We start from the raw sequence: 12,970 nt of genomic DNA, 5'->3' as shown, positions 1-12,970 counted from the left end.
GTTTGTTTGGTTTGGTTTGGGTTTTGTTTTGTTTTGTTTTCTTTTTTGGAGACAGGGTTTCTCTGTGTAGGCCTGGCTGTCCTGGACTCTCTTGTAGACCAAGCTGGCCTCAAACTCACAGAGATCCGCCTGCCTCTGCCTCCCGAGTGCCAGGATTACAGATGTGCACCACCATGCCCGGCCAGGAAGGTTCTCAGTTCATCTATCATGGTGGGGAAGCCACGGTGATGGCATCCTGTCCATGGCAGTGAGGAAAGGTGCACAGCACAGAGCAGAAAGCAGAGTTAGCGGGCTAGAACCAGGGCTGAGTATACTGCTTAAGGCTCACCCCTCGGACCTACTTTCACCAGCCAGGCTCCACCTCCTAAAGGCTCTGCAGCCATCTGAGGAGGGACTCTGGCCAGGGGGAATGAGTGCTCAAAGCATATAGTTATGGGGGAATAGTTCAGAGTCAAACTGTACACTGTCTGATTTAGCACACTGCCCCACACAGAAACCAGACTCTGCCCTAGATTCCCACGTTTGGCCTCCCCATAATGTATTAGCTCTGAATGTCATTATAGATTGACTCCCCGAGTCATTCCAGGCTCATTTCTCCACCTCGGTCTCCCCATGTCCTCCGTCCCCGTCTTCTCTTTCTCCATTGTTGTGGAAGTTTTGGGCTATGTGTAAAAACATGTTTTTGTTTTAAGCCCAGGTGTGGGATATGAAGGCTGCTCCAGTTTGTCCACAGCTGATAACTGCCTCTTTTTTTTTTTTTTTTTTTTTGAGAGAGGGTTTCTCTGTGTTAGCCTTGGCCGTCTTGGACTCACTTTGTAGACCAGGCTGGCCTCGAACTCACAGTGATCCACCTGCCTCTGCCTCCCGAGTGCTGGGATTAAAGGCGTGCGCCACCACGCCCGGCTTTGATAACTGCCTCTTGAGAGGGCACGTGATGTTTGCAACCCTGAATTACCTCATGCGGGGGCATCTTTGTCAGTGGGATAAAAGCCAGACCCAGAGAGAGACAGCGCTGGGGGTGCGGTGGGGGCAGCTCTGAGAAAGAAGAAGGCTGCCGGCGCTTCCCCCTGCTGCTCCTAGTTGCTGTTGATGCAGCGTGACGAGAAGTGGGAGACAGGATTGGACTAAGAACCCGAGGACCCTAAGCAGCAGGAAGCACTAAGGACAACTACACCCCACTTTCCCCACTAACCTTCTCTCCCTCCTACCTGGTGTTGGGGTGTCGGAAGGGACTGGGGTTGAGTAGGGAGAAAGAGACTTGAGGAACCCAAAAATAAAAATAGTTGGTTTAAAGTATGCCAACACCCACCTCCACTTACCTGTCAGCCTCCAGCCTCACTTCCTAGTGGCCTATTCTCATCCTCCTGCCTCACCTGGGGCATCCAGATAATCTTCTGGGTCCGGAAGAAGTGGTACAGGCCAGAGAAGCATTCGTAGCCCCCTCTGAGGACATAGACAGGTTGCCGGGTAAAGTTGGTGAGCATCTGTCCAAATTCTACAGCAGGTCCAGGTAAGAGTTCTGCAGGTGGAGACCAAAGAGGTCCAAGGTGTGTTCAGCATTTACCTAGTGTTAGACTGGATGGCCACTTCCATCTGAAAACAATTACTCAGAAACTCAAGTCAAGGGGCACACAAAATAAAATAAAATTAGGGAAAAAAATGTGAGTCAAGGATTGAGAGGAATGCTATAAGAGAAACATTATTTGGTTTTAATTCACCAGCATGTGTATCTGTGCACATTTGTGTACTGCCTGCACGGGCCAGAAGAGGGCAGCAGATCCCCTGGAACTGGAGTTACATAGACAGTTGTGAGCAACTATTCGTGAGCTGGGAATCTCTGGAAGAGCAACTGGTGTCTTAATCACTGAGCCATTTCTCTAGTCCCAAAATTTTATTTTTAAAAAAAGATTTATTTATTTATTATGTAAAGAGTACACATTAGATCGCATTATAGATAGTTGTGAATCACCGTGTGGTTGCTGGGAATTGAACTCAGGGCTTCTGGAAAGGCAGTCAGTGCTCTTAACTGCTGAGACATCTCCCCAGCCCCAAAATTGTATTATTTTTAGTTATGTGTTTGTGTGTGTGTGTGTGTGTGTGGTTGTGGTTTTGTGCACGAGTGCAGGTGCCCATAGAGGCCAGTACAGGGTACCAGCTCCCTAGGAGACGGAGTTACAGGTGGTTGTGAGTCACCTGACACGGGTGCTGGGAACTGAACTCGGGTCTTCTCTAAAAGCAGTATGTGTGCTTAAGCACTGGGCCACCTTTCTGGCCCCACATCACACCTTGTTGTGGCTGAATAATATTCCATTATGCGGATGTACTGTATGCTATTGCATCCACTCGCTGGCTGCTTATGACGTCTGTGTGGTTTCCACTGTGCGTTATTATGAAACAAGGTACAAGCTTTTGTGTACTGTGTTTGCACTTCCTTGGAGCATGTACCTAACACTCTGAGGACTCACCATTGCAGTCTTTACACTAGATCATTTTATATTTTGGTTTTATAGCTGTGCTTTGTTTGGGTTAGTTTTGTTGTTGTTTGGTTGGTTTTTGTTTTTTGAGACAGGGTTTCTTCTCTGTGTAGCCCTGGCTGCTTTGGAATCACTCTGTATACCAGGCTGGCCTCGAACTCATAGAGATCTGCCTTAGCCTCCTGAGTGCTGAGATTAAGGGTGCCCACCACTCTGCCACTATTGCTCAGCTCTGGGTTAGTTTTTAATTTTTGTAAGATTTTATTTAATGGTGTGTACGTGTGTGTGTGTGTGTGTGTGTGTGTGTGTGTGTGTGTATGCAGGCATACACATTTACCACAATGTATATATGAAGAGTAGAGGCCAACTCATAGGGGTTGGTACTCTCCTGGGCCCCTTTGGGATCCAGTGATGGAACTCAGCTTGTGGGGCTGCTCATAGGCACTTTCTACCATTTTATTGACTCTGGTTTTGTGTTGTGAGTCAGAGGCTCATTCTGTAGCAGAGTCCTGCCTAGAACTCAGTATGTAGGGAAGACTGTGCTTGAAATTGTAGAAATCTGCCAGACTACATCTCTCCAGTGCTGGGACTACAGTTGTGAGCCACCATGCCCAGGCCCTTTTACACTGTGGTCAGTGGTGTACAAAAGTTCCCGTCTCCACATTCTTGCCAACACTTGTTACCGTCTGTCTTTCTTTTTTATTATTATGCCTACCCTAGTGAGTGTGAAGTGATACCTCCTTGTAGTTTAGTCTTGTTCGTATGTAGACAAGATCTATGTAGCTCATTCTGGCCTGGAACTCACTATCCTCCTGACTCAACCTCCTGAGAGTGGGGATTAGAGGCATGTATCATTATGCCTGCTGTTTTGTGTGTGCGCACAACGACTGTGTGTGTGAGAGAGACTATAAATGTGTACGCACTCACACCCTGGTGCACATGTGCAGTCAGTCTTCCACCATGTGGGTCCCAGGGATCATCTTACTGACCATCTTTTTATGGTCTGCTATCAATTTAACCCTTAAAGCTTCCATGAATCATAATTATGCTATATAAGTTAATATTCATTATTCATTTGTCTGAGCTTAAAGTCACCTAGGACCCTGGGGAGAAGTATCTTTGGGTGTAAATGTGAGGATGTTTCCAGGGAGAATTTAAACAAGGAGGGAAGATCCATCCTGAAGGTGGCACCACCATTCCATGAGCTGGGACTGAGGCACAGTGAAAAGAGGAAGTGGAGGGCCAGTGACCGCAGAGCGAACCCTCTGAAGCTGTGAGCAAAGTCAGTCTTTGCTCTCTTAGGCTGTCTGTCAGGCATTCTGTCACAGCACGAAAGTGACTAATACACCTCATGTGGCTTCAACAGAGATCCCACATAATCCTGCCTTGGCCAAGATACTCTGGCCCAGGAAAATTGGTTGGCAGACCTCAAGAGCACAGCAGCAGGAGAAGGGCATGGGCTCTGCCCCCCAAACCAACTTTCTGGGGAGATGGCTCAGATAGCAGAGTGTCATTAAGGCCTGAGGACCTGAGTTCCATTCCCAGAACCCACATAAAAACAATGGGCTTGGTGGTGTGTGCTTATAACCTCATCAATGAAGACAGACAGATCCCTGGGGCTCCATGGCCGGCCAGCCCAGCTGAACCAGTAAATTATACATGAGAGAGTCTCGAAAAGTAAGGTGGGACCAGGAAGACGGTTCAGTGTATAAATATCTGTCACCAAGTTAGATGGACAGGCCTCAACCCAGGACCTCCATACAAGACCTGTGAAACCCCACCCTCAATAAATTAGATCAATGTCATTTTAAAACCTTTTTACTAGCACTCAGGAGGAAGAAGCAGGTGGATCACTGTGAGTTTGAGGCCAGCCTGCTCTACAAAGTGAGTCCAGGACAGCCAGGACTACAAAGAGAAACCCTGTCTCGAAACCAAACAATTGACCAACCAAAAACAAAACAAAAAACTTTTTAGACCTGAGGATCAACACTCTGGCTTCCATGGATGTACCCACACATGTGCACCCACATATACACACAAAATAAAATCAACTAGAGAAGGAAAAATTTGTTTTATTAAATCAACTGAACTGTTCCTGAAGTCAAGGACACTTCCAAAAGGGATTGCTCAGGACATAAGTAGCAGGGAGCTATCTGGAGGATGAACCTGGGTCTGCAAACCATGGTCGGAGAGAACTTGCAGGTATCAAAGTGAATGTCACCCCCTTTCCCTATGGGGCTTAGCTCAGAGGTCCCAGAGTCCAGACAGTGGATTACAGGGCACCAGCTGTGTCTCTCTTGAGCAAGAGACTAGTGGGTCAGAGGCCACAGGGGAGTTGGATAGAATCCCCAGGCTACCTCGATGCTGTTACCTTTAGCCTAGATATCTGCCTCTCCACTGCAATTCCATAACTACAGGGTCAGCATTAGAGACAGCTGGGGACTCCCACAGAACCCAGCCAACCTGCTAAGCAGCTTCAAGAGCTACCACACCTACTGTTTCAGAAAAGGCTTTTTGTCAAGAACAGTAGCTGGGTGTGCTGGTGCATGCCTGCAATCCTAGCATTAAACAGCTGAAGCAGGAGAATGACAGATTTGGGATCCTGACCCCTTGGCCTCAGCTTACCAATGGTGAGACTGCAGGTATGCACTACCACACATGGCTGAAAGACATCATTTTAGCACATCTGGCTTCACAAAGGTTATCTTTTTGCTTTGTTTTGGGTTTTTTTTTCTTCTTAATTTTTTGTTTTTCTTTCTTTTTTAAAAAGACAGTCCCACTACATAGCCCTGGCTGGCCTATATACTCCCTATGTGGATGAGGCTGGCCTTGAACTCACGGAGATCTACCTGTTTCCTAAATGCTGTGATTTAAAGGTGTTTGCCACCAGGCCCAACCCAAAAGACATCATTTTAACTGGGGAAAATCTGCTTAGAGTGGAAATGTGACATTTGGCTATGGTCTCTTTCTGAGTGAGAAACTCAATAGCACAATGACACCTCTCATATAGTACAAGTGTTATTTTTTTTAATGACATTTACTTACTTACTTGTATGTGGGGACATGTTTTTGCCATAGCATGTATATGGAGGTCAGAGGACAACTTGTGGATGATGGTGCTCTCCTTCCTTGTGTGTCCCAGGGAAGAAACGCAGGCTGTGCCCTCACTGCAGAGCCACCTCCCCAGCCTCAGTTCTTAAGGCTCCAGGCCTAGCTGTGAACAAGCTGAACGTGTGGTAGTTCCAGCACTGGGGGATCAGAAGTTCAAGCTACAGTGATGCAGAGGTCGGCCTGGGCTTCATGAGACACTGTCTCAAAAACGTGAGGCCAGAGAGATGGCTCAGAGAGTAAAGGCACTTGCTGCCAAGCCTGATCACCTGAGTTTGATCCCTAGGACTTGTGTGGCAGAATCCACATATGTCTGGTATGTCTCTCTCTCTCATACACATACCACATATATATATGTATGTGTATATATATAAACATAATTTTCTGGGCTGGAGCAATGGCTCAGAGGGTAAGGGCACTGTCTGCTCTTCCAAAGGTCCTGAGTTCAATTCCCAGCACCCACATGGTGGCTCACAACCATCTATAGTGAGATCTGGAGACCTCTTCTGGCCTGCAGGAGTACATGCAGGCCAAGCATTGTATACATAATAAAACAAATCCTTAAAAAAATAAAATAGGGGCTGGAGAGATGGCTCAGAGGTTAAGAGCACTGGCTGTTCTTCCAAAGGTCCTGAGTTCCAATTCCCAGCAACCATATGGTGGCTCACAGCCATCTATAATGAGACCTGGTATCCTCTTCTGGTGTGCAGACAGAACACTGTATACAAAATAAATAAATATAAATCTTTAAAATAAAATAAAATAAAGCCAGGCGTGGTGGCACACGCTTTTAATGCCAGCACTTGGGTGGCAGAGGCAGGCGGATGACTGTGAGATCAAGGCCAGCCTGGTCTACAAAGTGAGTCCAAGACAGCCAAGGCTACACAGAGAAACCCTGTCTCGAAAAAATTTAAATTAAAATTAAAACTAAAATTAAAATTAAAAAAAAATAAAATAAAGTGCTGGGACTCAAACTCAGGTCCTCTGCCAAAACAGAACATACTCTTAGCTGCTGAGCCATCTCCCAGCCCCAAATGTACAAACAAACAAAAAGGGTTAGAGATGTAGCTCAGTTGGTAGAACTCTTGCCTTGCATGCCCATGGTCCATCCCACACTGCATATGGCATGGTGGCACATGTCTATAACCCCAGCACTCAGAAGGTGAAGAAAGGATGACCAGAAGTTCAAGGCCACCCTCACCTCTGCAGTGAGTTAGAGCCCAGCCTGGGCTACACTAGACTCTGATTCAAAGCTACAAACTGTAGCTCAAAGGAACCCACACAGGGTAGAAGATTCCAAGCCAAAGACCACCTGGGAATGAGCAATGGCATTACAATTGTTAAAGGTGGAGCCACAGCGCCACCCAGTGGCAGAGAGTGCCAATGACCACATTCATCACATCAGCACAGCCCATAATTGCAAACCTATGGGCTAAAAAAGAGAATAAACCAGTGCTGAAACTGTAACTAAATGTCTTAGGGAGATGGAGAGATGGCTCAGAGGTTAAGAACACTGGCTGCTCTTGAAAAGGTCCTGAGTTCAATTCCCAGCAACCACATGGTGGCTTACAACCATACATAATGAGATTTGGTGTCCTCTGGTGTGCAGGTTATATGCAGGCAAAACACTGTATACATAATAAATCTTTTTTAAAAATGTCTTAGAACTGACCACATATGTTTTTGAGGAGTCGTTTGATTTTTATTTATTCTTTTGTGTGTGTACATACATGTGCATGTGTATCTTCACACACATTGGGGTCAGTTGGAGTAAATGCTCTCTTTCCACCATGTGTGCCCTGGGGACCAAACTCAGGCTGTTAAACTTGGTGGCAAGTGCATCTGCCTGCTGAGTCACCCTAGTGGCTTATTTATTTTGCATAATAGTGAGGATTGGACCTTGGGCCTTATGCATGGGAGGCAAATGTTACACCACTGTATAGCTTTAGCCCAATTTTATCTATTTATTTACTGAGATAAAGTTTCACTATGTAGCCCTAGCTGTCCTGGAACTTACCCTGTAGACCGCCAGGCTGGCCTCGAACTCACAGATCGGCCTCCCTCTGCCTCCTGAGTGTTGGGATTAAAGGTGTGCACCATTATGCTTGACTACTTAGAGACAGGGTCTCATGCACCCCAGCCTGACCTCGAACTTGTTGTGTAACTGATAACAGCTTTTGGCTTCTGTCCTCCTGCCTCCAGACCCCAAGTGTGCACCTTCACACCCTGCTTATGTGGCGCTAGGTGGACCTTGGGCTTTACTCATGCTAGGCGTGCACGCTAAGCCACAGTCCCAGTCCAGTTGTTTGTTTTCATTTGAAACATGGTCTCATGGGGGCTGGAGAGATGGCTCAGCAGTTAAGAGCACTGACTGCTCTTCCAGAGGTCCTGAGTTCAATTCCCAGCAACCACATGGTGGCTCACAACCATCTATGATGTGATCTGATGCCCTCTTCTGGCCTGCAGGTATACATGCAGGCAGTGTATTGTATACATAATAATAAATAAATCTTAAAAAAAAAAAAAGAAAGAAACATGGTCTCACTCTGCAGCCCAGATTATCCTAAAACTTAATCGTCCTGCTTCAGCCTCCCCAGTGCAAAAGTTATTTCCATGTGCTACCACACCTGTCCCCAGCTGACACCTTGATCATAACCCCTGGGTCTCCTGGATGAGTGGCTCCTGAATTCTGGACCCAAAAATATGATATTTACATTTTGACATTTGGGGCCACTGATTTTCAGATCAAGTGCAGCCAGAGAGCTCACCCAGTAGGCATGTGAGTGATTTCACCTTCTCCTCCTCCTTCTATCTTCCATGTGTGTATATGAGATACACACATGTGTATGCATATTCTTGCATGTGTGGAGCTGCACACATGCACAGAAAATGGCTTAGCTGGTAATTGAAGACCTGAGTTCTACCCCCAGAGCCTGCGTAAAAAAGGCAGGAACAGCGGCATACTTTTGCAATGCCCGCGCCTGCAGAGGTGGATCCCTGTGGCTCACTGGCCAGCCAGCCTAGCCTTCCTGGCAATCTGCAGGCCAGCAGAGTCAGTCTCAAAACACAAGGTCATTCTAGCACTTGAGGACTGACACTTGAGGCTGACTTCTAGTCTTCACAGGCCTGTGCGCACATGCACATACACGTGCACACACACACACACACACTGTAAAGAAGTAAAATAGAGAAATCATTTCCCTTGTTTCCCTCAGCTAATACGGTCACACCCAACAAAAATAAAGAAATACAGCGACTGTCCACTATTATTCTTTTTTGGGGGGTTTCTTTTTTGAGACAGGGTTTCTCTGTGAAACAGCCCTGGTTGTCCCAGACTCACTTTGTAGATCAAGATGGCCTCCAACTCACAGAGATCTGCCTGCCCCTGCTGGGATTAAAGGTGTGCGCCACCACACCCGGCCCACTATAGGCGTGCGCTACCACACCCGGCCCACTATCATTCTTGTGGACCTAAAGACTTGAGAAGGCTGGGGCTGGGGCTCTACTGGCAGAGTGCTTGCCTGGCAAGCTTGAGGCTCTGGGTTCCATTCCCAGCATTGTGTGACCCAAGCATGATTGCACACATCTGTAATGTCTGTAAGCCCAGCACTCAGGTGGCCCTGGATGTCCCTCTGTAGACCAGGCTGGCATCAAAGTCAGAGAGATCTGCCTGTCTGTTTCCTGAGTTCCGGGAGTAAACAACACCAAAAAGACTAAGAAAGTTCTCCTGGGGTGTGATTACCAGTCTCATCATCCTCCACCTCTCTTTCTTCTTCTTCCTCCCCTTCATGCGGCCGTATGCGCAGCTCCAAGGAACTGGTGTTGCTGTCGTACACGATGCAATATCTCACACAGTCCAGATCCACGGACTCCGGGATGAGGTACTGATTATGTTTCTGAGGAAACCACAAAAATGTGTTGCCAGGGAGCTCAGCTGGGCATGCTGTCCCTACACAGCATCCCAGAGGAGCCTTGGGTAGGGGTTTGGGCCCTGCCCTCCTTCCCCTGGTGAATCGGGAGCCAGGAAACACCACTAATGGAAGGGAGAGTCTCTTGAATCCTGGAGGGGTCTCTGCTGCCCACCACTAAGAAGGACGGCAGCACGTGACCGGCCTGGCTGGACAATGGCTGGCCCATCACTGGACTCACAGCCCATCAGAGTCACTGTGACTGGATGCCAGCAGGAGAACCAAACCTAAAACCACTCGTGAAGAGGGTAAGAAGGCTTGGGTACCGAAGCCCCAAGTGAGGAAATGTCACTGGGAAAAGCATGAGCCCAAATGCAAGTTACAGGACAGCAGGGGCTTGGGTCTTTTGTGTAATCTCTACCTGTATCACTGACTGTTGTCACCGCTGTGGCAGAACACCTGACAAGAGCAGCTTCCAGGAGGAAGGGTTCATTTTGGCTCACAGAGCTCCTCCTCCTCGGCCTCCTAAGTGCTGTATTCAAAGTGTACACCATTGCCCAGCTTCACTTTCCCATTTTATTCAGTCCGGATCCAGCCCAGGGGGCGGTACTGACCACACTCTGGGGTGAGTGTCCCCACCTCAGTTACACAGACATGCCCAGAGCTTTGTCTCCTGCCATGTGGCCACTATAAACCATTACACTAATGCACCTTCAACTTCTAGAGTCTCTGGCATGTGATAGGCGTCAGACACATGGTTCATTTAAATGACACACAGTGAGCAGAAGCCAGGAGGCAGCATGGTATTGGTGAGTGGTCAGTGGCTGGGTCACCATAATGTAGGTCCCAAGAGTGGAAACAAGATGTTGTGTGTTTTCAGTGTGAAATGTCTCCCACAGGCACAAGTGTCCCCAGGTGATGACACTATTTGGGGTAGTTGTGGAACCTGTAGCAAGTGAAGCCTTGTCAGACAAAGTAAATCACAGGGGATGAGCCTTGAGGTATTATATAGTCTTGCCTCATTTCCGGTCCATCTCTCTGCTTCCTGACTATGGACGAAATGTGACCTGTTGGCTCACATGCTTGCATCGTGCCTTCTCTACTAAGACAGGACTACATCCCTCAAACTGTGCGCTAATACCCTCTCCCTTGCTCCCTGCAATTGCCTTTGTCACTGTAATGAATGAGAAAAGTAATTCAAAAGGTAGTGAATACTAAGGGGGTGGCATCACCTGAGGAGGGAGTGAGGTCACCTGGGGAGGGGGTGTAATCTCACAGTACTAGACACATACAGGAACCTAACAGCAGAATTCCAGGATTCCTAACTAGATGACAGCTGAGGGTGTAGTGGTTATACTCTGATCCCCACGTGTGACATGGCCTGACCACCCTGACCCCACCCCTAGAAAAAGGGAAGACACACAGAGAGAGACAGAAAGAGGAGAGGTGTAAATAAAGGGGGCTGGAGGGCTGAAGAAAGGGCTCAGAGGTTAAAAGCACTGTCTGCTCTCCCAAAGGTCCTGAGTTCAATTTCCAGCAACCACACGGTGGTTCATAAGCGTCTATAATGTGATCTAATGCCATCTTCTGGCCTGCAGGTGTATATGCAGACAGAGCACTGTATACATAATAATAAATAAAGATTAAAAAAAAATAAAATAAAGGAGGCTGGGGAGATCACTCAGCAGTTAAGAATATTTGCTACACTTGAAGAAGCCTTGAGCTCAGTTCCCAGCACCTCCCTTGGGTGGCTCACACCTACCTGTAACTCTAGCTCTAGGGGAGTCAATGGATCCAGTATCGTCTTCTGCACTCTGCAGGTGCCTGCACACATGTGCACACACATTCACACATACACATATAAGTTTTAAAAAATAATGTTAAGAGCTGGAGAGATGGCTCTGAGGTTAAGAGCATTGTCTGCTCTTTAAGGTCCTGAATTCAATTCCCAACAACCACATGGTGGCTCACAACCATCTATAATGAGATCTGGTATCTTCTTCTGGCATGTGGGAGTACCTGCAGGCAGAACACACATCACATAAACACACACACACACACACACACACACACACACACACACACACACAAGGTAAACAAAGGCTGGGAGGTTCTTTGGGCAGAGGAAAGGCCTTTTTCTGGTCGCTGGAACTTGCCAACAGTCTGTACTGACCACCTACCAGATGCCAGAGGCTAAAAACAAGGTGACCCAGCAAGAAGCTCATAGCCAAGCCCTGGAGGCCGAGAGCAGATGCACAGAGGCTGTGTGTACCTTCTTTCCCAGATCACAGGCACCGCTGACTGAGGCCATGTGGTCCACTTAGTAACAGCAGGAACAGGGACTGGTACCAAGAGGAGCTCTAGGGGATGTGGGAGGGACTCATGGGACACGCATCGTCCTGGCACCCTCTGGACCCAGGCAGAACCTCCCGCTCCTTCCCGGCCTGGGGACCCTGACTCAGCTGGATACCTTCTTTACTCTAAGGGCAGTGATCACGTGGCTCTCGTCATACTGCCTTTTGGATCGAACATCTGGCAAAGAAAAGGATTGAACTCAGAACTGCAATTGTAAAGGAACGTTGAGAACACTGCCGGGAAGGTAAATAACTCTCCACGCAAAACACAGCTGTGATCTCAGCCCCGAGTGTGTGTGTAGAGAGAAATGGAGGCAGGACTGTGAGTTTGAAGCCAGCCTGGAATACATAGTAAAATTCTTGCTTCAAATAAATAATTTCTATATTTATATGTGTGTACACATACATAATGTATGTTCTAACATGCCATATTTAAGTGGAGGTCAGAGGATAACCTGTAGGAGTCAGTTCTCTCTATCTTGTGGGTTCCAGGAACTGGACTCAGGTCATCAACTTGACAGCAAACACCTTTACCCATCTCTCTAGCCCCAGGACTCTGCCTTAAAACAAAACGACTTCTAATTCCACTACCTCCATCTCTTCACTTCTTTTTTGGCGGGGGGCGGGGAGCGGTTACTCTGTGTAGCCCTGGATGTCCTGGAATGTACTCTGTAAACCAGGCTGGCCTTGACGTCAAAGAGATCCACTGCCTCCCAAGTGCTGGGACTGAAGACGTGCCACCACTGCCTGCCTAGCCTCTTCATTTCTTTTTCCTTTCTTTTTTTTGGGGGGGGGTGCTGAGACAGGGTTTCTTTGTGTAGCCTTGGCTGTTCTGGACTCACTTTGTAGACCAGGCTGGTTTCGAACTCACAGCAATCCACCTGCCTCTGCCTCCCGACTGCTGGGATTAAAGGCGTGCGCCACCACTGCCCAGCTACCTCTTCATTTCTTTGAAGCAGAGTTTCACCATGTAACCCAGTCAGCCTGAAACTCTTGACTCAGCTGCCTTGGGACTGGGACCACAGGCCTGAGTCACTACGCTGTACACAACTTCCCTTGATCTAATCTTGAATTCTTTCAAGTAGTATAACTTTCAACTGCAGCATTGTTTCCCTTTGTTTGCATG

General features: G+C 47.7%; 1 protein-coding gene across 6 annotated transcripts in view; it reads right to left on the bottom strand.

Annotated features, from left to right (window-relative positions):
- STYXL1 (serine/threonine/tyrosine interacting like 1) overlaps positions 1-12,970 on the bottom strand; it is a 35,850-nt gene that overhangs the window by 12,746 nt on the left and 10,134 nt on the right. For 3 of the 6 annotated variants that reach the window (XM_084764795.1, XM_084764796.1, XM_084764797.1), the window contains 3 exons: positions 11,961-12,022; positions 9,325-9,478; positions 1,374-1,519 (listed from right to left, as the gene is read on the bottom strand). In XM_084764795.1, the coding sequence (XP_084620921.1) occupies positions 1,374-1,519; positions 9,325-9,478; positions 11,961-12,022 (362 nt within the window). The remainder of the gene's footprint in view (positions 1-1,373; positions 1,520-9,324; positions 9,479-11,960; positions 12,023-12,970) is intronic. The other 3 variants (XM_084764798.1, XM_084764799.1, XM_084764800.1) reach the window with 1 other exon arrangement.

This window comes from Acomys minous (genome assembly GCF_964271855.1).
Source record: "Acomys minous genome assembly, chromosome: 16".
NCBI lineage: Eukaryota > Metazoa > Chordata > Mammalia > Rodentia > Muridae > Acomys > Acomys minous.
Note: the sequence above shows the minus strand (reverse complement) of the source record. Positions and strands in the feature narration are given on the sequence as shown.